We start from the raw sequence: 27,379 nt of genomic DNA on the forward strand, positions 1-27,379 counted from the left end.
TGAGTCACAAAAGTACGAGTCCAAGTCAAGTTTGAGTCAGAAAATTTGCAGTCAGAATTTGCTTCTCCTTACACATTTTTGTTCATATATTGTATACACCAAGATTTTTATTCCGAAGCAGCAACTTTCACTCGAACACGTCAAATGGAATATTTGTGAAAGGCTTAACCAGAGCAGATTCTTTCAAAGCCGCCGGCATTACATGGCCGACTGAGTGGGACCCCACGTGAAGGATAAATGAATATCACTGTTGACTTGTTTGTACTCACTGGATTCTTACTAAAGCGTGAAGCAAGCGATTGCACTTTCGGATGGTTTACCAGAATGGATGAAATGTTCCATGTCGGCACCTCTAAGAATGCACAGATGCATGCGAGATGCAGGTGTCTACCATTTTTTGTTTTTTGGGAAATTCTATACCTTAAAAAAACGATGTAAGCTAGAATGAGTCCACAACTGCTTCAAATAGTCGTATGCATTTACTGTAGGTACGTGCATGGTTGCAAATGTTCAGTAATCCAAGGAAGGTGTGCAGGGAATGATTTTTGCGGTAATCCGGTGCTGTGCGGGTTGCTATGGGAATACAAATGATTACAATGCAATCGATTCAGACCGCAATACCCGGCCAGTGGAAGAAAGGATAAGAGGTTTTAAAAATGGACGGAAAGACTTCAAACCAGGGTCAACTCTTGAATCCTCTTCAAGTTTTTGTCAACACCAAGCCACAAGTGCCTCCAATTTTGTGTTGGCGCATTTAAGTGTGAGCTTGTTTACATTATTCATGTGCATTGTAATTGTTTTATGATGAACCTGCTGATGGGCCCCCTTGATTCATTTCTGGATTCATTTCTAGAATGAGATTTTTGGGAAATGTTTGGTGATTAGCTGGCCCCATAAATCTTCAATGTTGAATTTTTTGTTTCGAAATATCCAACAGCTAGACGACAACTTGGCTTCCGTCAAAAAGTGTACCTGTGTGCACATAAACAATAAAGAAGGTATCGGATCCATGGAGAAAAGCACAACCGGAATCCATGTCTACTTATTATACGCAGTGAAGAGGAAATTGAGGAATAGGAAATTAACCCTGAAGGTCAGATCTCACGGAGTAGCAGATTGAGTTCCCCTATGAGCTGAAGCCTCAAGCAAGAATGGATAACACCTGGATAAAGTGCTTCAATTAACAACCTTGACGTTAGAGCCTTGTGAATGTTGTAATCTGAAAATGCAACTTGGAATCCTAAACCCATAATAATACGAGGGCTGTCAACATTTCGATTATTCTATCGATTATTCCATCGATAATCGGATAACAATTTATTTCACATCAAGGTATATTTCAAAATGATTTTTATCCCCCAAATAGTTTTTTTGTGATAAAAACCAACAAAACTTAAATTCAGCAAAGTACAATTTTAAGTAAACAATGTGTAATCTAAACGATTAACCGATTATTAAAATAGTTGTCGATTAACTTGATAATCGATTACATGTTGATTAATCGATTAAATTTGACAGCTCTAAAAAATAAATAAAAAAATTGACAGCTATAAATGAGACTGTAAGAATGGTCTTATCTGTGTATATGACATTCTAATGTGTAATGTCTAAAATGTCTTCTCAATGGCACAACACAGCTTCTCCACCAAAGTGTACATTCGGGGCTGTCGTAACTCATCTCTGAGTGTGGATTCAGTCAAAAAATAATTGGCAAGTTGGAAAGACGCCGGTCTGCTTCTTGACTCCTGTCGAGGTGACCTTGAGCAATGCGGCAATCGTTTTTGCGCCTCATCAAGGTGTAACCTCTCTCGTTTTCAACAACAACAAAAAAAGGGAAAGAGTAGAAAAGGGGCGGGACATTTTTCAAAGTGGCCATGAGATAAACTGGAAGGATTAAAAAAATAAATAAATAAATAACAATACTAAACGAAGATGAAGTATTTTTGAAAAATATAATTAAATATTCACAAAAAATGTCAAGAGCGTTCATTATTTTTGTCATGAGCACTGACTGCTAACTCATACGGTATATCGCTAGCTGTTTCAAGTTGGGTCTATCATTATCAGGGCAAACTCTCCCTCCTCCCTTCACCGTGCACAAAAATAAGAATCTCGCTACTGTTATTTTGTTGGCATCATCACCGCGGCCGCTTTTTTTTTTTTTTGTGAAGCAGTCCCTCGAGGGCTATAAATGTCGCTAAAGACGCCAACAAAGTCACTGATTTGGCAACAAGCGCCGAAGACAAGTCGTTGCTCTTATTTGCTTGTACTGCCCACTTTCAGATTAAAAGCACCACATATTTCACGTCTTATTTTGACTACATAACGACTTGGCGAAGGCCAGTCAGTTACTCAGGATAGGCTGGCCGTATAATGTCCAGGTCTGTGGTTAGTGTATAAACTTAATTTTTCCTGGAGGGATCATAATCAAATGATAAAAATCTAACTAAACCAGCATTACGTCCAATCCTATATATTACTGATGAAGGGTAACCATGGGAGCAAAAAGCAACCCCAACTGTTATTATGCTGTAACCTTATTAAGAAGGCTCTCTCTACAAGAACGTTGGCTGATAGCCAGCTAGCAATAAATTAATGAGAAGAAATCACTTGGGCACAGAGAGGTTGGATACTTTTTATTATCCAATAAAATCGCTAACCACACATTTTGAGATGAGTCCAATAAGCAACAGCGGTTCCGCTATTAAAGCGTTCACACTATTTAGGTTTGTTAATGAACCATCGATGTCGCACAAAAAGATTGGTTTGTCAAAACCACAACATCTAAATCTGCGGCTAATGATACATTCATTCGACGAAGTGAATAAGCTTGAGAGTTGCAACGTATTTTTATTCAATCTCGGGTAGTGTCGCAAAAAATGCGTTTGGACGCGAGGAGGGGTTTGAGTTGGTTCCATAAAAATATATTGAAATATATTGATGAGTAATTATGAATGAACCCTTACTTTATATCCAGTCTTTGTTGAGCATTTTCATATCTCCCCAAAAAATACAGTACTTAAAAAAGCTTACATATAACCGTACACATACGCCATTTTATTTTCCCGTTTTTCCCCCCCCCGCCAAACACATCAAGCTTCATTTCGTGATTGCATTGGGAGTTAGAAGTCAATAGTGCAAGACGATGAGATGGGCCGGTAATTCTCAGATGGGATTTCCGTGTCATTTCCATCAATCAAGGCACTCCAAATGTCCCCTTCCATTACTTGAGTCTGTGGATGAACATGTCAGGTTGTTTGCCAGGCATTTTATCAGTCTACATAATTGGTTTATGTCGTTGTTTTAAATATATATATTTTTTATTAGAGATCCCCCATTTATGTACAGACACAAGAATGTTGGTAGATAGGTATTTATTTATTTATTTTTAATTAATTTTATTTTTTTCTTGAGAGCTCAGTATTGTTCATTCGGTAATTTTGCCGATTTGACATGTCATCATCAATGCTTTCTCTTTTATTTTTATTTTATTATTATTTATTTTTATTTTGTACGTGTATGTGCGTGCGTGAGTGTGTATTCATTAGTTCACCTAAAACCTATTTAAAAAATCCCATACCGCTCACCTAAACCGAACACTTCCAGCCAGAGTCGTGAGGCCGTCAGGAGACCCGAGGAAGGACCAAAGAAAGGAAAGGAAAGTGATAGGTATTTATATCAGAATTAGGGGAACGGTGACGGAATTTTAGGGACCAATTTAAATTAACAATACGTGAAATGCATGTTCAGTCGGATTCAGGTCAGTTGACTGACTTAGCCATTGTATGAGTTTTTTTTTTTTTTTTCAACAATATCGGTTATCATCCTTCTAGACGGATATTGGTACCGTCACTAATCACTAGTAGCCTGTGGTATGTTTTATACAAACAAGAGTTGTTGGGTTTCGGCTTCTCTTTTCAGGGGACGCCCCAGCAAGGTCACATTATATATAAAATAATAATAATAATAATATTGCTACACGATGACGGATCGTCAGAACAAGATCTTAGTCGTATTTATGTCACGTGAGGCGCGGGATCCAGACAAGGCCGTTGGAAAACAAAGAGTCAAACCGTACAAAAATACAAAGTAACCACAAAGAGTCTAACGGCACAAAAATACAAAGTAAACAACAAAGAGTCTAACGGTACAAAAATGCAAAGTAACAACGAAGAGCCTAACGGTACAAAAATACAAAGTAACAACGAAGAGTCTAACGGTACAAAAATACAAAGTAACAACGAAGAGTCTAACGATACAAAAATACAAAGTAAACAACAAAGAGCGGGGCCGAATTCAGAAGGCCTCAAAGAAAACACTTGACGGAGAAACCTTGAGCGGGCTGGACGCAGAACTCAAAAGTACAAAGTAACCACAGTGAGCAATGCTGGAAGCAGAACCCATAGAAGACAGCTTGTATGAAACCTCGGCTACTGACAAAAGTGTCATTCAGTAACTCTCGCGAGGGCGATGCACAAATCTAGACAATCTAGAGTGGCTAATGTAGCATAGCAACTGACATCAGCCTCATATAACAATGACCCAACCCAGAACCCATAACAATTTAAACATTATAGCCAATCATATTTATGAAATAGATGATGGCCTTTCCATTCAGGTTACAATATTTGTTCATGATTTATTGGCATATGTCTAGATACGTGCACAGTTCTGCAATCAACCTTGGTGTGTACTTCACAAAATCAATCAATCAACTATTAGGCCACTTGTCATAAAACAAAACAAAAAAACATCCGGCATAAACTCATTCCATTTTGAGTGAGCCAACAAACTTTTGAAAACTGGATTCGAGATTTGATTGTTTCCAAATTGGCTGCACTAAGAAGAAAAAAATCATCAGGGATAACATTCAAGATTTCAAACCCGATGCGTTTATCTCTACAACACACCTTTGAAGCGGCTTGATGAGAATATTGATCACGTTAGTTGTTAAGGCATTCAAGGGAAAGTGAGGTATAATCAATATAAAGATATTACAGCCATTACGAACATGAATGACAACTTTATAGCCGAACACTAATTGGTATGCGTTTGCGTCCTGCTAATAGCCTTACAAAGAAAATAATAATCATTTTAACTATGAACCCAACATCCAGCTTTGAAATCACATTTGTGGTGCTGTAAATTTCTATCCGTAACCAGACATGAATTCATGCATATTAACACCTGTAAACAATAAAGTACAACTTATTCACCCGTTTTTTTAATGTCTTTTTTAAACTATTTTCAAACGATCAAAACTCGAGCTGAAATATTGAGTTAGTACTTTCAACCACACTTCAAATGGATAATATAGTGTCCTGAGGTTTATCATCCTGTCACTCAAATAACATTTTAAAAACCAATTTAGTCGAGCTTCCCGCCCGTTTCTTCATAAGATACAGTAGGATATTACTTTTTTTTTTTTTCCCGGAGAGCTCAGTATTGTTCATTCGGTAATTTTACCGATTTGACATGTCATCATCATTGCTCTCTCTCTTTTTTTTTTTTTGGTATGTGTGTGTGTGTGTGTGTGTGCGTGAGTGTGTATTCATTAGTTCACCTAAAACCTATTAAAAAATCCCGTACCTAAACCGAACACTTCCAGCCAGAGTCGTGAGGCCGTCAGGAGACCCGAGGAAGGATCAAAGAAAAGAAAGGAAAGTGAGCAGGATATTACTGATGGGGTTCATACCTCAAGTTGAAAGCCGAGCTGTAGCAAATAGGAACTCTTATCCCAAGAACTGATGTTGTGTATAAAAAAAATAAGCCTCTGCTGCAAATTCCCACACACGCATCACGTCCCGTTACCATCACATTACACGACATGAATAGAAAATATTTAAATTTGATGCGTAGAACCCGATGCAGCTCACACAGATACACATCAATGGTATCTTGTAATGTATGTCACCTGGCTTTCCTCTGGATAATAATCAGCTTTCCCTCTGGAGGGACGAGGCGAGGCGAGGCGAGGATAAATGTGGGCTCTGATCAGCTTTAAACTCGGGTGCGAGGAGCTGTTTGCTTTTTTTTTTTGTGTGTGGCCGGTCGGGCCCCGCTTAGTATGACTGATGGCGGCGGCGAGCGTGCCTCCGGCACGTGTGACTCCGGCTACGGCTGCTTGCTTTCATGTAGCATGCAGCGCCAGGTGTTCAGGCTGCGCTGCGTGACTGATTACGACCGCGGAAAGCACGATGCCCGACGCCGCACGGACGAGCTGGCAAAGACTTTGGCAGACGATGGCACGAAACGGCTCAATGCGTTGGGCTCCTCGAACCGCATCGGTCCCGCTATGGAAATGTGACAGGGTATGAGCCGTGAATTTAATTCTGGATGCTCCGTGTGGGCTGCTGCTGGAGTGACTCTCGTGATAAAAAGCAGATTTGACTACTTAGTGCAGCAAGTATCGCTCTGGAGAAGTTGTGATGACAGAGGCTGGAGGCAGAAGGACATTTTGGGTGGGGCGGGTTCGCTCCACTAGTCCGAAAATGAGTTTGTCTTGTTAAACTATGGTGCGTGTGGTTGCTACTGGCACTTCCTATTGCTTCTGCACAAACGCACATTTTTTTCCCCCCCTCCAAAAACAAGCGCACCTTCAATCACCGGTAGCACACGAAGGCCAGCAAGGAGCAGCATTTAGTGTTGTGTCGTTCACGTCCGTTTCGCTTAAAAAAAAAGAACGAATCTTTTCAGCGAACGGATCACTTCCTGAAGTCAGTCGTCAATCTTTGCAAACGACCAATCAACAGTGAGCGTCGGACACGGGCGAACGTACTCCCGTGCTGTTAGCGTTAGCCAACGCGGATCAGCGAGTGAACGTGTTGCCAATTCCGGTTCAGGAATGATTCAGTGAGTAAACGTACTTTTGTTTTTGATAGAAACACACTCATGACAACAAATGTAGCAACATAACATTAACTGCGTGTTTTATTTTTTATTTATTTTAATTTAATTTTTTTTTATGTCCGTGCCGGCGATGAACCACTCTTTTGAACGGTTCTTTTTGATGAGCTGATTCTAAAGATTCAGTTCACTTAAAAGAATTTTCATGCTCATCACTAGCAGCAATGACAAGACAGTCCAAAACTGGCCATCCTAGGTTTAATTTTCCTCCAATTTTTGCACGCGTCAAATCAAATAAGACGATATGTCCTCCCGTTCACATGATTTATAGTATGATGCTTTTCAAAAACAATAAGAGTTTATCTTTAGTTTCAAAATATTTAGAATAGGGATGTTCGATAACACTTTTTTTTTTTTTTTTTTTTAGATCAAAACCAGTATGAGTATAACCTCGCAAGATGAATTCTCACTGTATTTGTGAGTTCACAATTTGCATTTGTGACGAATGAATGCTGCAATTAATTATGTTCTCGCAGAATTACTCACCATTTCCTTGTTGAATTTGAACAGCGAGAAGCGTTTCGTGCATTTTTATCGGGTAAAAATGATGTTCATGCTCCCTCCCTTCCTGGTTTGATTAGATTATATTTAAAAATAAAATAAAAAGTAGTCTACAATAAATATATATTTTTTAAATCAATGGGTTTAGTAATTTCAACGTAACAGATCGAAACTACAAATATAAGAACACAAAAATCCTCTGATTGGCTGAGTCAGGATCGGATGATATTTAGCATGTTATGCAAAATCGGTGATCGGCTGTAATGTCGTTAATTTTCCCGATCGATCAATGATGTCATTGATCAGCTTCACAAAATAAGACATTTCATGCCCACAACCCTTGTGAGGATAAACGGTTCAGATAATGGACGGATGTTATATTTAATGTTTATCAACATTTTATTTAGATTTTTTAAAATTTTTGTCTTTAAATTGAAACCAATTGGGCTATTTATGGGTTTTCGCTGTTTGTGGGCCGGGCCATTCCCTTTCCCCCATGAATGCCGGGTTGACTGTAGAGTGAATATAAAAGTTTTTGCACCATCTACAGATTGGTTATAAAAAAAATCAAACACGCTGATCGCCCCCCCCAAATTATTATTATTTTTTTTATTATTTTATTTTATTTTATTTTATTTTATTTTATTTTATTTTATTTTATATGTATATGTATATGTATATACTGTATATATATATATATATATATATATATAAGCAAATATATTGAACATCCCTAACTATGTTCTACGTTCTACGCAATGGACAATTTGTTGTGAGTTGTTGCTTGTGGTCCTCTCGTCCTTACTAAGAACAATGCTTAATACATTCTTGGCATGAAGTCAAAGTCATCAAAGTGGAAGCGAGAGCCTTCCTATCATGTCCGTCCGTTCGGCCTGTTTGTGGCCTTCGCTGATAGACATCAAGGCAATTCCAAGGTCTAACCGTGCAGCCTGGTAACAGGAAGATGGCAACCGTGCTGATTGCAAAAGATTGTTACCCATTTACACGCCCCCTTTTGTCTACCCTCATTCTGCTGCGTAACATTGTGTTGATGTAAACATTTTGCTGGTGTCACTGAGGACGCTGTCTCCAATCAATTCAACAGAAGCTTCTGATTAAAATAAAGCACCAGGCCACCCTCTACCATATTTATTTATTTAGTTTTTTCTTTTTCTTTTTTCGTTGTAGCACTAATCTGGCACTAATCTAAATTTTCTTTGAGCGCATTCCAAGCATGTTGATATCCTCAGTCAGTGGGCTGTTGACAGACTAGATCTGAGCACGCCTGTTCTGATTCCAAGTTGTAGAAAACAAGCTTCCAACAGAGTAAGTGTACGCGTTTTAACATGAGCATTTCCAAACATTCACTGAGCCAAAGAACTGGGGCTGTCACTAACGGATTATTTTTATTATTATTATTTTTTTTTAGAATTGATTAAACTCTCAATTATACCATCAAATACTCTGGTAATCTTCTGCAAGTGATGGGACATTGTGATCTCCAGGGAATGTTGTGGAATTGATCATTTGAAAATGTAACTTCTTGCAGACATTTATAGGAATAAAGTGTTGCATGTTGAAATTTATATTATGTATTTTAGGGTATTTCCAAATTATTATGAGAAATCATTAGCGTGTATTCGCAGTAATCACAAATTAAAACATTTTTTAAAAATTATTAAATACTGACAATAAAGGTACTTCACGGTAACGGTATACACATCACGGTATAGATTTAAGTGTTTTTTTTTTTTTTAAATAAATAATTTGTTTACTGGTTTACATAGAAGCTAAATGGGTTTAACTTTGGATAGCAACATTTATTATGCAAATCTCAAATCGAAATTAAAAGCACTCTCTGGTGTAAAAAATAATGCTAACAAAAAATATTGCTGATATTATAAATGAAAACAGTATAACTGGCTTAGAGCAAATATTCACTTGAAGATCACAAGGGCATGTACAAGTGGCCGTTGTAAACAGCACAAGTCTAAGTTTTATACAACAAAAGAGACTGAAATAGTTGCAAATAGTGATGGAAAATGAAGCTTCATGAACCACTTGTCATTATTTTTTTACTCTTATTTGTTACGCTGAGCACAAGCTGTGCTCAAGGTCGGTGTTGAACAACACCGGGACGCAGATACGATGACGTCATCAACATGCGCTATGCGATGACGTCATCAACATGCGCCACCGAGGTAAGAAGTTAGAGTCAAAATCTCTACTTTCGGCAAAATTTATACATTATTATGGGACTGCTGAAAGCAGCACATATTACTCTCCACCCTAGAAAATCCCCAGATTTTTCCGCAAAAATGCGGCCCGTACCGTAGATCGCACCGGGACAAATGAGGTATCAAACGATGCGGCTCGATCTGACTCGGTGCGGCATTACTTTTCTAGGAATTCCGAGTTACCATGGCGACGCAATTCCCAAAAAACTCCCAAAAAACTCCCATAGGAAATGAATGGAGAAAGGGGGAACAAATTACAGATCAAGCACCTTTTTCCAAGACACGCTGCGTGCGCATACGTTATCCGACCGATATGAATTTTAGCTCATTTTGTAGCAATTTTTCCCATCTTTAGCTCAGTGTCGAAATCTTTTTTTAGGAATGAAAGCTCTCCCCCTTGTGCGGGTTCATAGACAGTGAGTGAAATAGTCTTCTAACACACTCTGTGGCGCAATTAGGCTTAGAGTGGCGGGAAGCAAAAAAATAGAATTCTATTTCCAAAAGTTTCACTTCAACTCGTCACCATGGCCACAATCTTTGCTCACTAGACATCAAATTCTCACATTTTGTAGTGACAAGTCTCTTCTTTCAGACAAACTAACTTTTATTTGGCTAAGATGTCATTTAGTATCTTTATTTTCACTTTAAGCGAGGAGAAGTCGGACTAACTCGCCTATCTTTTCCATGTTAAATTCGCCTCCTTTTTCCTCTTCATTTTGGATAAATCATTAGTTTTCAACCTGCTCTAATTTGGTCATTTTTCATCCGATTAAAAAAGTGTGAACACGAATCTATATCTTGAACCGTTAAGTCGTGAGAGGCTTTTGTTGGAGGTGTGCGTCTCTCATACAATATCAATGGAATGTGGGTGCGTGACGTCTCCAAGTCAAATGTGTGTGCGTGAAAGTGCATTTTTCTTAAAGGGACAGTGAGATACTTTTAGTTGATGTTGATTATGGTTAACTTCCACATTTCTTGACCGATTCCAGTCGTTTGAATTTTAAACTGTTCAGCTCATTTACAAGAGTCAGCAGTCCCATTCAAAATTTCCGCGGGAATTTTTCTAGTATTGAATATACCGTTTATATCGCCCAGCCCTAATATATGAGCCATACAGGAAGCCATTTTACAATCAAAAATTAAAAAATGCAGAATTAGAAGAATTGAAAATTGCCATTAATATCATGCAATTTTAGGCAAAAATGCTCTTTTGGGATCGTTCCCTTGCTAATATAAATAATTTAGTCCTTGAATTCACTCCACTGCGGATTCGTGACCATTTGTGCAATTTTTGACCTGGTTTCTGGATAAAATGATCTGTCTGTTTTTTGCAGAGGAAATTCTATGTAACGGTACTTGGTATCTTATCAATTACTACTCAAGAGTTGAGCACTTGTTCTGGTATCCGTCTGAAAATTAGGAGAAATAGCGTCACTTAGCCAGGATCAGTAGTTATGGTTTATAATATTGACAAAAGGATAATAGATAAGACATAAACAAAGTGGTGGGAATAAGGAGGAAGGTCTTAACCACCCATCCGTTCATCCATTTTCTATACCATTTGTCCTCGTTAGCGTCACAGGTAGGCCAATCCAAGCTGACTTTTTCGAAGATTGCATGTCATGCGGCATTTGCATCAATGTACAATGGCCAGACATCCCACCCTATACCCCTCACAGCTCCTATAGTGCGCATATTTATATGGCATCGGGGGATTTCTACGAGATGTTGAGATGCAGTACCAACGATTGCAATAGTCCCAAATATGCCAATTGTTTTATTTTAGCTTGGCAACGCCTTCTTTCGACATTCTTTTTTTTTTTGCTCGTCGTAATTGAGTCCCATCTGCATTGCCGTATTCGAACATGGCAATGCAATAGTGATGTAAACTAAATCTCTTGTCTATTTACCTACTGCGATAGAGTGTAGGCTGAAACAGTGTGACTGTGGCCAAATGCTGCACAATTAAAATGCCTGCAGTTATCTGGCAGGCTATGATTAAAAACAATAATACGGTTTTAGTTGGGGAAAACGGGGGATTATTTCTGTATTGAAACTGCCATGTGCTTTAAATGACATGCAAGACATTGCAGTCGTTTGCATAAGAAAATCAACGTATTAACAAATAACAGCAAATAACGAGGCACCTACAGTATACTGCCTGACAGGATCTGGTCCTAAAGGTCTAATAGGCCTGTGAATTACTTTCAGGACAAAATCAAGCTTGCTTTAAAAGCAAACAGTACACATTTTTGATTGAGGTCATAAAACTCAGTTAACGGCACAGCCACCTTATACACTACAGTAGACTGGCTTGTATTGTTTTGCAGCACGTTTGGGAGCAGATGCTGACTCAGGAGGGGCATATAGCAAGATCGCAATCTAATTTTGATGTAAAGATTCATTGCACCCAGTCAGACCGCACAAGCACACATGAGGTTGAATTGTTTTCTTGATAAAAAAAATATATATTAAAAAAAAACATTTCAGCCGCAAGCACAAGACTATTGCAGCACCTGTGCAACTCACTGTGGCTGTCGCATTTTCAAACCCATTTGGAAGTCTGAAAATGGTCAGTTACACTCTCGCAAATGTCACTTGCCAACTTCCAGTACCAACCAACCAAACAACATCATGATCATTTTGAATAGCAACTTGGAATTTTGGCCCATACATGCTTATTGGTGGATATTTCGAACTGAGGCTTGTCAGCCAATCAGAGAAGGGTTCCCAGAGTAAAAGGTGAACCGAACATGTTGAGAAAATGTGTTAAGCAATAACAAAGTTAATTTGAAGTTTTTGACCAGCTATTTTATATCACGCAAAACGTTCCCCAAAAAGGCAACTTGATAAGTGTACTGAATCACCTTATTACGGAGTTTCACCGCCTACATGTCCGTCATGCTAGCTTAAAAATTAGCATGGTTCCTCATCATGTCTTTCTCCCCGTCCTCGTTCCATGATAACAATATAGTCAGAAGTGTAGTAATGGAGGCGAAGATTTAGTGGCTTGTGCTGTGTCGACACCGGACGTGAAATGAAATTGCGGCTCTGCGTCGTGTTTAGCCACATAAGCTAGCTAGCCGAAGTGGGCCACAACAATTTGGCATTTAGTGATTTCTGTAACAAAATCCATAACATTTAGCAGCTCTGCAAGACTACTGTGTCTGTGTATAGTACTTCTACTATTTGCTGAGTGCTGACAATATGTTAAAAGTGTTAATTGTAAAGTTGCCAACACAACTATGGTTTGCCTTGTTTCTTTGTTTGTTATCCTCAATCATCCAATCCACCAAAGAGTCAAACGCAGCATCCAATTAAATTTTTTGGCATTGGCAGTGAACATTTGGCACATTTGACATGGGCGCATTGATGCACTGCTGCTCCTACCCAAAATGTGGGGCATTGTTTAAAAAGAAAACCGTTGTTTTGGCAAGAACCATTGTTTACAGAGAAATACTATATCAAACATAAATTTCTTGACTTTTTGGAGCTAAATGAAGAAGTTACCACAGCCATGGATAAGAAACATGTTTAGTAAGAAATATTATAAAATACGGTCTAAGAGGTGTTGCACAACAATGAGTCACGAGTTATTTAAAAGACAGAAGACAGTTTAATGAAACCTACAGCAAACAATCCAAATACTGTAATGTATCTTGTGGAGTACCTCAAGGATCAGTCCTGGGACCCGTACTTTTCCTTCTTTATGTGACCATTGTAACCGTTTATAATTGTTAAAATCTCTCTACTTTGCACTTGATGCTACTTTATATAATACCGGAATGATCCTAAATGAAATGAAATAACTAGCCGGGCCTAACCATCTACTAACCAGAACAGAGCATCCTGCCTGTAAAACCACGATGATGCATCTCGACACTGCTTCCTGCAAATGGCGTTCATAGCCAAATAATATCCTCCTTCCTCTATCTGCTGCAGGAGCTTTCCGGCATGATGATGGTTGGAGAGCAACAGGCAGTCCACTGCAATGTGCTCTTAGGGGATTTCAACCTGGGAAAGCCAAGCACTGCACTAACAAGGTTAGTAACAAGATTCTGCCATCAGGGAAACTCTAACCAAGCAGCAAAAACACATCTGACTTTAGACGTACAAACATCAAGAGCCATTTCTGCTCTCCACGTGGACTTGAGTATAAGCTCTGAATTAAAAATTGGGTGGGCAGTTTAAAAGCTGCAATAATGCAACATAAATGAGAAGGGATTTCATTTCCCACAGGAGAAAAAAATAAGTATCTACTGTATATATCTATACGAGGTAGTCTTTGACAGAGACAATTTAATTGTTGTTAGTCTTTATAACAACCACAACTTTAATCATTTGCTTGTTTTGCTTGATGGAACATAAAAGTAGAAATATAGTTACAGACCTATTACGCAGAACAGTCGTGATCTCCAGGATAAGCAATAAAGGCAGATGCAATAATTAGAGTATAGGCAATGCAGTATTTTAACATGTCTCTATGGGCACTCCTATTGTTTTGTAACATAAGCCCCACTGTATCTTACAAAAAATCAGGACAGCAATTTGAAAGTAGAAACTCCATTTCGAGTGGTATTGTTTTATTTGTCAAAGGTCTCATTTTCCACTTTCCCGAAAGTGCAACACCTTTGTATATATTGAAACTTTTGAGTTTGATTACTCCACTCGCAGGTAAATATATATCAAGTGAATTGAGGTATTCAGGCAAAGAACACCATTTATATTCTTTCCACATGCTTCCAAGTCTGGGATGCGACTTTTCACAGGACCTGAGGATGTTTTTGCCTCTACAGTAGAGCTTCCCAGATATGCAGCTTTAGGCTTTAGCTTGAACTTGTAACCTTAAAGGTCTAAGGAAGACTCTTCTGTATATGATCTGGGAAAATAAGAGCAAGGCTGTATTATATTTTCTATAGCCTCTGATTATTAAAAAAAAAAAAAAAAAAAGAAGTATTGGAAAAGGGAGGAGTGAATCCTTTATTCTTGCTGTACACTGAAAACATTTGTGTTTGACGTCAAAATCTCCCTTGTGTATCAGTTCTGGGTCTAAATAGCCGAAAATAAATGCTCAAATATTCATTTCTTGGCTCATGTTCATCTTTTGATGTAAATATCAAATGCTTTTAATCCACAGTACAAATAAAGTAATTGGACTCACCGTTCCAATACTTTTGCAGACAAGTATGCGTGGTGTTTTTTCCTAGTGCCTCCTCTTGCTGCTTTGCACTTCAAAACAAGCGCCAGTAATTGTGATAAACAAAAGGACATCTGTGGTGACATCTTGAGTCGACCATATATCCCGAGAGTGCTTTTGTTCCGCGTGAATCCATTTAATCGAGTATTATTTGTGTCATTATTTTTGTTTTAGTCTTTCAAATCTGGTATAAACACTTTTGAATGAATCCCATCACAAATTCAAATTAGTTAGTGAGCAGCTATAGCAAAGACTCCAACAGCGACTCGTCAATCAATGGTGATTGATTTTCTCTGCTCATTATGCTCTCGTTGAAGATGTTTCGTGGAGTTTTGATGAGTACTTTTATTCTCTACATTGCTGAGATGCGCATTCACATGAGATTAGTCTTGGCAGGAGTCTTCTGCCGCTGCCAAAATACTATAATATCATTTTTTTTCCTTCTTGTGCAGCAAACTACAAAGGCAGGTGCTGACAGCTGACCAAAGAATTGTTAGGTTGTAGGCATCAGTAAAAATCATTACTGTTTATTGTGAATTATTATTATTATTAATTTTAGGGATGGGCGAGTGCCAATACCAGGACTCATTTCAAGGTCGTTAGTTGATAGTAGAGTTGTCAAAATGAATTGATTAACAACACGGAATAGATCATTAATAAACTACTCAACAACTTTAACTTAAAATTGTCCAAAACCTCTGATTTCAGCCTCTCAAGAGCAGAGGTGGCAAATCCAGTTCCAGAAAGTAAAAACCGTGTCACAGTTTGGCTTTAGCCCCGGGTGCTTGCTAGCTAGCTCCCTAGCTAGCTCCCATGGTGCTCATTTACCTGCTTAGGGAGCTAGCTAGCTAGCACCTGGGGCTGAAAGCCAAACTGTGGCAGGGTTTTTACTTTCTGGAACTGGATTTGCCACCTTTGATCTGGCAATGGTTTGCATTTTTCCCTTCATGTTTGCTCCCTAGCTAATTCCTATGGTGCGCGTTAACCTGCTAGGGAGTTAGTTGGCTAGCTAGCACCAGGGGCTACAGCCAAACTGTGGCAGGGTTTTTACTTTCAGGACCAGGATTTGACACCTTTGACACCTCATATATATATATATATATATATATATATATATATATATATATATATATAATATGTATTGAAAGTACTATTGTTATCAGCATCAGTCATTAATCAAGAGTTGAGTACTCGTATTGGTATCGATCTTGAAAAAAAAATTGGTTTTGAACATTCCTATTTTATTTATTTTTTGTTGTTGTAGTTAACCAAAACAAAATGACAACTAATCTTTCAATTTAAATCCAACCTCAATTTGTGGACTCTGACATAAAATCATTTCGCTTCATAAGAACAAATCGCTGCTTGTTATTTGTAGAAATGCATCTTGGCCATGTTCATTGCTTAGCTTTGTCCCATTGCTTGTCATCTCTCGCCTGGTGGAGCCCCGCTGCTAACACCCGCTCAAAGCCTCTTGGTCATGACTGACATGATCATGGTGGAGGTTTCAATACACTTGGAGGGCACTTGTGATTTTTCTCCTGTCAGCTAGCATCAGCCTATTCATCATCAGAAATTAGTTATGCATTAGTCCAACCTTGTATTCAAGCTGGGTGGCTTCGGTCTCAGAAAGTACAAGGGCATGTTTTGACATGTTTTGTTTGTTTTTTAGCCTTTTCTAAAACATGTTGTAAACATTTATACTAGGATATATTTGCCTCTCCCTTTGAGCAAAGATGATGCTTTTCCTCAACTCTCTTGGAGACATTTATATTCTAATCATTGGAGAGGCTGTGCATTTTACTGCATCATTCCTTATATGCCTCAAGGAACAATATAGCAGAGTTAATCCTGTCAACAAATGCAGTGTTTTTCCTTACATGTTGTATTTGAGTACATCTGCAGAGCTTGACGTAATTTCAAACCCATCCTCTATTGCAGTTTTTTCCCCCAGATACACTAAAATCACTGAAACAAAGCGCATCCGTCTGTAAGTCTCACGGTAAATATCACCGGCCTCCTAAACAAATCTGCTCCCTTTGACACATTTGCTGCATGCCGGACAATAAATCAGCTTGCTAGCTTCCCGCCACCACTGATATTTCCAGCGAGAAAACAGAGCGGGGGGGGGCTCCGTATGTCTCAACAGCTGAAGAAACTGGCTGAGAAAAGTCATTTACTCGCGGTCACACTTATGAGCCCAGGCAGTCGTCGCTTTTTCAGTCCTGGAGTGTGCAAACTTGAGAGGGATGGAGGGGGGGTGGGGGCAGACGAGTGTGCACTACATTAAATTAGCGCGGTGGTAAAACACGAATATGTGGCATGGGGGCGGCGTTCTGGAGGGGTTTAAAATGTGGCGACTTTTGCAGGAATGAAAGATGCTTCTCGAGTGGGGAATGACGTCTTCTAGTCTTGATTTAGGAAGACGGCCGTTAAATAAAACCGGCGCGCAGGCACTCACAAATGTGTGAATAGGAACAAAGCGTACACATGAATACACTTCCTAATATGAAATGTCTGCACTTCACATCGGCTGTACTTTCCAGAATGTGAAGAAACATTTGTACCACTTAAATCCAGCACCTAACTGCTTTGTGAGCATAATCTTTTCTAGAAGGGAACGAGTCCACATTTAGACCAGAGACTACATTAGAAAAGAACATTGGTTCTGTTGTTGAATAACACAAGTGTGCAAAGCCAGGTGGAAGTTATCTCCCCATCACGTAATGACTCATAGAATAGCGAGCACAGCTTCACATGTACATAGATTGTTGCGCTGTCAACAGTACACTTTAGTCAACCCCGTCAATCATGGATCCTTACTTTTCTCCCTCTTGCGGAATCCCTGCTGAAACGCTTGCTGAATTATTTGTCGACGGAATCTTCACTGGTCTTAATGAAACTGGAAGTGAACAGAGCTTTTCTTCTTATCATAAATATTAGCGATGGCCGAGTACCTATACCGGGTATCGGTATTGGGCCGACACCTGACCTTATTTCAAGATCTAGGTATTCTTGTGGCCTTTTTATTATCAGGAACTAGAAATTAGAAGTTACTTGCCATTAATTTCTTGCAATTGTAAGGAAAAATGTATTTTATGTATCAAAAGTACTAGTGGTATTGATACTTGATATCGGCATTGGTCAAGAGTTGAGTACTCACACTAGTATAGCAAAATAAAATTCATGTTTCATGTATGTATAACAGTAATTATTATTGCCATCTAGGCATGGCCGAGAACCGAAACTAGGCATCATGATTGGGCTGATACCAGGTCTTATTTCAAGTTATCGGTACTCACGACAGCGACCGATACCAATATCAGCTGCCTTTGTTGCCATTTTACAATCAGGAACTAGAAATGAGAAGAATAGTAAATTTCTATTAATGTCATGCCATTTTAAGGAAAATCCTATATTGGGAGATATGTCTTCCTTTAAAATGATCTATCATTGTTTTTTGAGGGAAATTTTATGTATCAAAAGTACTAGTCGTATCTGTACTTTACTATTGGTATTGGTGACTAATCAAGAGTTGATACTGGCATTGATCGAAAAAAAGAAGTGGTTTTGAACATCCTGAATAAATATTAATATAATGTCATGAAGAAATAGCATAAAATTCGGAATTAGCATTTTGCTCAGTTGAATTCATTGGACAGTTACATTTAATAGGATGTTACACTAATTACGTAGCTGGGCCAGCTATCGACAACTCACATACATACGCAACAGTGTGGGCACTATCCGGGTCAAATCAGTTGCGTCAAGTGTTAAGGATACAAAAGCAATATCTACCCAGAGACAAGCCATCCCTAAACTCATACAAACTCGGCATATTTTCTAATTTCAGAGCTGGTTAACTCATTTGATTTTAAACGGCTTTTTAATTGCTCGTCTCGAGACTACCGGCCCATTCATCGAGTGCTAAATTTCAAAATGAAATACAATGCTGTGAACTTCCAATTTCTTAAAATGTGTCTGTCAAGTGTTATTCATTTTCTCCAGCATTTCCTGTTCCGGCTCACGCGGGAGCTGGAGACTCTCCTTGTTGACATTTTTTGGGTAAAAGGCACTGCACAATGTGCACTGATCACACAGTGCCAGTTGGCACATTTTACTGAGCAACCATTCACTCTTTTCATTCACACCTATGGGCAATTTAGAGCCTTCAATTAAGCAAGCATGCATGTCTTTGGAATGTGGGAAGAACATAAAAACCTCACGCAGGAAGTCCTGCGTTGAGATTCGAACCCTGAACCTCGCGGATATTTTCCTGACGGGTGAACCATAGGCTATGTTCCGTTCCGCCACTCATTATGTGTATGTACCAGTACAGTACGACCCCTCAAGTAATTCAAGTACATCGCTTTAAAAAAAAATGCTTGAGGATTTCCTTCTGCCTTGGTTACTCGCTAATTGGTGGTCAGAAGGCCAACTTTACCTTATTTGGCACAGCTGATCAAGCAAAGGATAATGAAAAGGGTGGTGGCATCAACAAGTGCGAGGCAAGATAAATTTCCACAATCGAATATTTTCAAGTACAGAAATACGCGGGACATCAGTGCCTTGGTTTGCTTTTATTTTGAAATTGTTCCTAGTAGCACGTCCGGGGCGCGGCAGCTAACTTGATAGATGACTCGTCTTCCCGACCGGAGGCTCGATAGTCGAAAGCCGATTATATATTGCCATCACAAACTGTTGCCACCAACATCAACACGTCATCCTGAAATAATTTTCAGTCGCTAAATAAGGACGCTTGAAAAAACTTGAATTAATTACGCTGATATTGTTTTATATGGTGCCCGTTGCCAGCATTAGCGGCTAGTAGCTAGCCTCTAGCAAGTGCCCGATATAAGCTGGTATGACGGATTTCTTTTCAAAGGCAGTTTAATAGGCGAAAATGACCCGCCACACTTAAATGCTGGCAGCCTGACAGAGTTGAAGTTATTACTCCTTTTTTTTTATTTTATTTTGTGCTGCGTTAGTCGACAAAATCATATTTCTAGAGTCGAAAATATGGTTTACTGCTATGTACATTTTAAACTTAAGAAAATATTGTGTATTAAAAATTGTTCATTAACCAAACAAAGAAATACATTTATTTTATTCTCAATTATTTAATCGTATACTCAATTATTTGATAGAATTTTCAGTCGGATATACGAATACCAACATATTCAAGTTAGCCCTAATGTACCATATGATTATTTATGTTAGACAAATTGTCCGCTGCATTTTGCCACATGAAATAGATAAAAAATACAATTACGTTGTTACTGTTTATATCGGCACAATTTGGATTTGGTGATCAAAACGGATCCGCCCCTTGTCGATGGCACACCCCACAGTAAACAGGGGCCTGTTTGAATTAATCAAAAAAAAAAAAAGTTGTCATTTCCCTTTTGAATTGATTGCCTGGGAGGCATCACAGGGTTAAGCATCCTTTTCGAAAAGAGGTTCAAGTTGTTTCATGTATGTTTTAGGGCACTTTAAGAATGACAGACATCCTTTCAGTTTGATGTGATAAAGGCATGTTGGCCAGTGACTAAGAAGATACCAGCAAGGTCTCTGGTTCAAATCTTCTCTCTAGGCCTTTTAGTGTAGCGCTGTTCGCCCTTGTCTGCCGTGGTTTTGTCTATGAAACCAAATATAATTTCCAGCCAGTTCACTTATGACTCAAGCTTTCTATCTGATTCCCGGGTGCTGCACCGTGACTGCCCACTGATCCTGAAAGATGCGATAAATGCAGAGCATGACATTGTAAAAGTCCCTTTAGCTTTTTTTTATTTTTATTTTTTAAACCTATTTCACAAAAACATTACAGTGTTAATGTTGTCATCAGCGGTGTTGACTGAAAATATGGGTCTGAGGGGGGGTGAGGGGGGGTGGGGGGGGGGGGTCTGAAGCTTTGGTTTCCAAGGTTAAGTTAGCGTCTGCTCAACAGTCTTGTCACTGGTTGCGGCAGGTTGTGTCTGACAGCTTTCTAAACAAACACGATCAGAGCCGCATGTGCTTTTCTCGTATTTGCGCCAACGTCTTAAATTGCGTCACTGCTCGTTACGTTGTTTTTTTTTTTTAAATTACACCTTCTTTAGTGTCGCATTGGGTTGTCAGCGGGCTCAAGCTGGACGCCGCTGCAAAAAAAACACGGCCAGTCAAATCCAGTGGCACGAAAAGCCCGTCCTGCCAATTAAACGCACAGGCAGACAAGACAACACAGCCCGCATGCATGCAGGAGACCTGTTAAACCGTTACACTGCAGTCGCGCCACAAACCGCAGTTGTTGCGCGTGAATGAAACATGCACGTTAGTGTGCACCCTCCTCCACATGTGCGACAGCTTCAACACATAGCCACAAAACACAATTAAAAGGAATCAAATGAATAAACACTCTCACCACTTGGAAATAAAGCTCGTCTTTTCCTGTTGTTTCTTCTTCTTTTTTTGCCCCCCCTCCAGTCTTTGGAGTTAATGAGGTTGTGACGCGTGGTCCGGCTGATGTCTCTCTGCTGCCTTTTGGGATTTTTCTTTTCTTTTTCTTTTTTTTGGGGGGGTGGGGTGGGGGGGTTGTTGTCAGCGGTTAAAATAACAGAGAAATTGACGTCCTCTCGCAAAAAAAGCTCAGCTCTTCTCAAACTATCCTTCCCGCCCCCTCCATGTACCCATCTCAGATTGGTGCTCTTCAGGAGGGGCAAACCCTGAAGCCGCGGGGGGCTGCGTTAGTGGCGCTGATCTGTCACGCGCTCCGCTGGGCCACGTGGACGCGCATCGCATGCTTGCGGGGAGAGCTTGCCGAGTTGCCTTGTAACGAGCTCGACAACTGGAAGGGACCCCCCCCCCCCCCCCCCACACACACCCCCCCCAAACACCCGCCCCCATCAACTAAACGTTACAAGTATCGAACATATGCCTCCCTTTTTTTTTTTTGCTCCTTCTTGTGCCGGTAAAATGAAAACACCGCAGAGGATGGACCCCACTTATTCCGCTCGGTTCAAAAGGCAGGTGTCCAAGGTCCAGTTATGACAAGAGATGCCCAGCTGACACTGATTTAGCAACCTCATTTGAGTCCGTGCAGGGGGGGGGGGGGGGGGGGTGGGGAGGAAATGGGAGAAGATTACTCCCCCGTGTGACCTTGGGGAATGTTTTGCTCTAATCAGAGAGACGAGCTGTGAAGAAGAAAAAGAAGACAGATTCAATTTCATTCCAGACTGGACTGAAGGGTCTGGGGCATCATCCGTCTGTTCTTATAGCAAACATTCCAAGTCCTACTACAGTATGTGCACGCTATATGACTCACTGACCTGATGTTATGTGCTGTATGTCGCAAGCTGTATAGATGAGGGGCAAGGTTAGATTATATCGGATCACAAATGAAGACATCCAAGCAGCATTTGTACAGAAAACATTTCACAACAGAAAAATGAATAAATAAATGATGGGCAGCCATTTGTAAGGACTGAGGCTTGCATACAGGCATTCATCTGGCAACTAGTTAGTAACCACCATCTGAATTTTACCTTGAAGAGTTATAAAATAATAAAATTAAATAAAAACAAACAAAAGATTTTAATATGCATTTTATCAATCTCAATGTCTTCAATAAAACAATAGATAATCAAGTTCAATTCTTTTTCAGTGTATCATATCAATATAATACTTTTTTTTGGCATAATGAGCATCGTGGAAACATTGTTTTATCTCCCCGCCAGTGAGAATATTTAAACAGGTGGCTGTGGGGAGATCGGAGGTCATTTTGGGGTGGCGGAACACTTAACATGAATAATCATCTATAAAATCTGGAAATCCCACTATATGTAATATAACTCTACATTCGTTTTCAATTCAGGCAAGTGGAACACAACTTTCTATTTTTCGAGTCTAAATTATTTTTTATTGAATGATATTTTTCAATTTTTATCAGAGGCAAAGACAACAAACCTTTTCATCAATAATGGCTCCATATCGAATATAAATAAATAAATAAATAAATAAAATACACATGGAAAAAGTACATTATATTGAACTCTGCGACTACTGTTTTTTTAGTTAATTCCCAAACTCATCTAAATCCAGAGACTTTTCTACATATAGATTAGATTTAGGTAACTCAGTCTGTCAACATGCATGACAATATATATCAATACATAAGCATTTATAGTCCATTTGGAGCGTAAATGGAATCCCTGCACCTCCGTATAATAATAATAATGATAATTATATGTATACTGTATAATATATATATAATTGATTTGGGGTTTTTTTCTTCTCTTTTTTAGGCGGGAGATGTTGCAGGCATAAAATTCTAAGTGATCTCATTTGCTCCCAAAAACGTAAAAATACATTCTCTTTTAAATGTTTTAAGTGTCCCAAAGACGTATTTATACAGTTTTTTGTTTGTGTTTTTTTTTTTTTATGCTAGAGCATACTCTCTCAACTGCAGAGAACGAAGAAATTGTAGTTATTACACAAACTGCTAACATGTGGCAGCAGAGCAAAATAGATCAACCAGGGCCATGTTGAAAATAGCTCATTTTCCCACACTTCTAAACAGATTTGTAAATAAAGATGAAACTTATCTGTATTCTAATGCTAATTGCTGCAAAACTGAGGCAGATAGAAATATACTTTTTTTCTTGATGAAAAATACTTCAATCTTTCTTTTGGTAGGTTCCATGTTTTATAGCAATAACACAACACAATATTCAGTGTGTCTTGCAAAATCAGTCAAAACTCAAAATCCAAAAAAAAAGAAAAGAAAAAAAATATATATGTATATATATATATATATATATATATATATATATATATATATATATATATATACATACTCTGTCTCAATTTACTCGACTTTATTTATAAATCACTTGAAAAAAAAGAAGAAGCAATTGCTGGATACAAAGGGCTGTACATGTAGTAAAAAAACCACACACACATAAAATCAGAGTTAAATTAATAACATAAAAACAGTAAACACCATAAAACAATAAAAAAAAAAAGTCTCATGCTGAGTAAAAACCTATTGAATAAAAATGATTTAACACGAGTTTTAAAAATACGATCTGTCTGCATAACCATACAGTAGGCTACTTGGTTGAAAAAGAAAATGTTGACAAGAAAAATACAGCAAGCCCAATCCCCCCAGTTAAAAATAAATAAATAAATAAATGCTTCTGTAGAGAGACTGTTGTATCAAAATGAATTGTATCCCCCCAGAAATTTCCAACATGGTCAGGTTACAATAGGTTGGGTTTTTGTCCTAAATCCAATCTATCCGCGTCTTCCATGGCTCAACAATAAACTTTTATCAGATTTAATGGTTTAGTCATAGACTTTTCTAGTGTGCTTCTCTTTCGTCAAAACTGAAAGCTGAAGGTCATAAGTGTGTTCCTCAACCTTTGAGTGAGTCCATCCATCCATCCATTTTCTTGGCCGCTTTTCCTCACTAGGGTCGCGGGGGTGCTGGAGCCTATCCCAGCTGGCTTCGGGCAGTAGGCGGGGTACACCCTGAACTGGTTGCCAGCCAATCGCAGGGCACACAGAGACGAACAACCACACTCACATTCACACCTAGGGACAATTTGGAGAGTTCAATTAACCTGCCATGCATGTTTTTGGAATGTGGGAGGAAACCGGAGTACCCGGTGAAAACCCACACAAGCACGGGGAGAACATGCAAACTCCACCCAGGAAGGCCGAAGCCCGGACTCGATCTCACGTCCTCTGCACTGGGAGGCGGACGTGCTAACCAGTCAGCCACCGTGCTGCCCCCTTTGAGTGAGTATTTTTTTTTTCTCCAATTCTTTATTTTGCTATTTTCCACCTGTAAATACTAGCCTACTGTAAAACGGAGTCTTTTTGGTCCCACTTTAAATTGAGTCAAATTTACTCTAAATACAATCAAATTTACTCTACAGAATTTTCTGTATGGTTTTCCACCATACAGAAAAATCAACCTTCACCTGGCCACCCTTTAAATCCACCTTCTGCAACAGATTTTAGAATCAGAGAACAACATACAAATGGGATCTGCTACTCATACTTAGAAATTTTAGAAGCCACGATTGCATTTATATTACAGATTTCGATTATTTAAATTGGACAAACAAGAATACCGCAATATCCGTTTAATCCCCCAGGCTAAGGAGTTGGCACACTTTTTTTTATTTCACTTCTCGAATAGTGTTGGTTTGACCTTGGATAACTAATTAAAGTTTTAAAATGAAAGAATGTCTTATCCCCTATGAATTATATTAATATTATGTAACTAGCGTGAATGGTCACATGACCAGGCCCATTTACTTCCTGCCTGCACCTTTCAGAGGGGGATTTCTGTCTCAAGCATTTCTCGAGAAAATAATGTACAGAGATTATTAAAATATTTTTAAGTTGTACTTAAGGTTTTTTTTTTTTTTTCTGGAGAGCTTAGTATTGTTCATTCGGTAATTTTACCGATTTTGCATGTCATCATCATTGCTCTCCTTTTTTTTTTTTGTATGTGGGTGATTATGTGTGTGTGCGTGCGAGTGTGTGTGTATTCATTAGTTCACCTAAAACCTATTAAAAAAAAGCCCGTACCGTACTTTAGGTTTTTGATCATATTCCCCTGCTTGGCCATCATTGCCATCTGTGCTGCAGGGAATTTTGTGCTCTGGGTAGTCGACTTGTGACTGTTGCGATGGTACATCGTGTGATTTCTTTTTTTTTTTTTGTAATCCCGTTATACTGTGTCGAACAAAAAACAAAAGTGGTCAAATAAGTGCAATGCGAAGTCACATGTATGGTGGTCAACATGAGGGTTCAATGTCATGTGTACATATATATACGCTTTACTTTGGCAAGCCAAAATTTTTCATCAACTTTCAGTCTTGCACTTCTTGTCCGCAAGCAGGGAGTAATTAGCAATAGCAGCCGAGACTTGCATGTATCTCAGTGTCAGTTTTGCCTGAGCTTACAGTATAATTGTTAGCTGGAGGACATGATTACGTCGGCTTAAGGAATTAATGAAAGGAAACTAACTGTAGGGCGCATGCTAACTGTTGAAAAGCATGAAAATGGAACATTATGCTTGACTCGGTTTACCATCGCTGCCACATGAAATGGATGTAAAAATGGTATTGCTTTCAGCCATGCACAGGTGCTTGGAGTGGCTTACGCTTGAAAACAGAAAAGGGAAACGATGACTCATTTTTTGGGTGTTTGCAGAGCAGGTGGCATTGATGTTGGTAACCACTGGACACCTTGTTTTTTTTTTGCTGTCGGGAATTTTACCTTCAAACGAACACTCAAAGCCTGCTTAAAAGCTCCCTGGCTTAACCATTAGGCACAGCCCATTCTACTTGTGAACCGTAGCTCATAGCTAATTTATTACAACCACTAATTACTTTCAGAGTCTCAAAGGATTTTAGTGAAACATTGCAGTGAAATGGAACCCCCAACCTAAGACCCACAAAGGGAACAAAGGGAAACACCATGGAAATTCTATTAGATTAAGCCAACGGTTCTTAACCTTGTTGGAAATATGGAACCCGATCGGTTTCCGGGGTGCTTTCACTAAACCCTTCTTTATTGTATAATAAAGTATGATTTGATTAGATTTTTTCAAATTGAAGGTATAAGGTCAACACATTGAACAGAGTGAGAACAATGAATCACATTCAAGTAATACAATCAGAAAATTGAAATCATGATTGAATGCATGTTCTGTAGATTTGTGGTTCCCGATCTTCCTTTCGCCACAGACCTGGTGAGTCACTTTAGCGTAGAGATATTTTGACGACCGGCGTCTGTGAGTGTGAAGGGGTACCGTGGGTCCGTGACCTTCCCGGAGTCCACAATCAAATTTGTTTTCTGGGTGTTAAGCTCCGGGTAGTTGTGATTGCACTAGGACAGCGGTCTGCAACCTGCGGCTCTGGAGTCACATATGGCTTAGATCTAAAAAAAATAAAAAGAAGAAAAAAAAGTAATAATTATATATATTTTTTACATATTTATATTTATTTTTCAAATATTTTCACAAATATTCTTTACATAAAATAATGATTAAATAAAAATGAATAATTAAATATTTAAAAAATTGCCAGATCCCAATTTTTTTTTAAGTTGACAGAAAAAAAGAGATGGAAGGTAGATGAAGTTTTAAAAAAAAAAAGCCTAAAAATGTCCAAAAAGTGACTATAAAATGTCCAAAACAGACGAGGAAAAGCAGAAAATTACCATAAAATGTCCATGAAATTGTTAAAAATGCCAGATAATTAAAAAAAAAAGAATTAAACAGGCAGAAAAGAAAACATTCAAAAAGTAACTATAAAATGTCCAAAAAACTAAAGAAAATCCACCAAATTACCAAAAATGCCAGAAAATGAATAGCAAAAAAAGGCAGAAAAAAAGTTTAAAAAAAAATAGGAAGAAGAGAGGCAGAAAATTACCATATATCCATAAAATTCTCAAAAATGTCAGAAATGTGACAGAATGGCAGAAATGTCTAAAAATGTGTGGAAAAGGAAGTACGGAATATTACAAAAAGGTAGGAAAAAAT

At 38.7% G+C, this 27,379-nt stretch overlaps 2 protein-coding genes across 4 annotated transcripts in view; one reads left to right on the forward strand and one right to left on the reverse strand.

The window, feature by feature from the left end:
- Window positions 1-21,651, reverse strand: part of gabra3 (gamma-aminobutyric acid type A receptor subunit alpha3) — a 92,071-nt gene extending 70,420 nt beyond the window's left edge. For both annotated transcript variants that reach the window (XM_077545705.1, XM_077545704.1), the window contains exon 1: window positions 21,242-21,651. The gene's annotated coding sequence lies outside the window, so the exon portion shown is untranslated. The remainder of the gene's footprint in view (window positions 1-21,241) is intronic.
- Window positions 13,590-27,379, forward strand: part of gabrb4 (gamma-aminobutyric acid type A receptor subunit beta4) — a 103,571-nt gene continuing 89,781 nt past the window's right edge. For both annotated transcript variants that reach the window (XM_077545700.1, XM_077545702.1), the window contains exon 1: window positions 13,590-13,687. In XM_077545700.1, coding sequence (XP_077401826.1) covers window positions 13,599-13,687 — 89 coding nt within the window. In that variant the 5' untranslated portion in view covers window positions 13,590-13,598. The remainder of the gene's footprint in view (window positions 13,688-27,379) is intronic.

This window comes from Vanacampus margaritifer, chromosome 16 (assembly GCF_051991255.1).
Source record: "Vanacampus margaritifer isolate UIUO_Vmar chromosome 16, RoL_Vmar_1.0, whole genome shotgun sequence".
NCBI classification, from domain to species: domain Eukaryota; kingdom Metazoa; phylum Chordata; class Actinopteri; order Syngnathiformes; family Syngnathidae; genus Vanacampus; species Vanacampus margaritifer.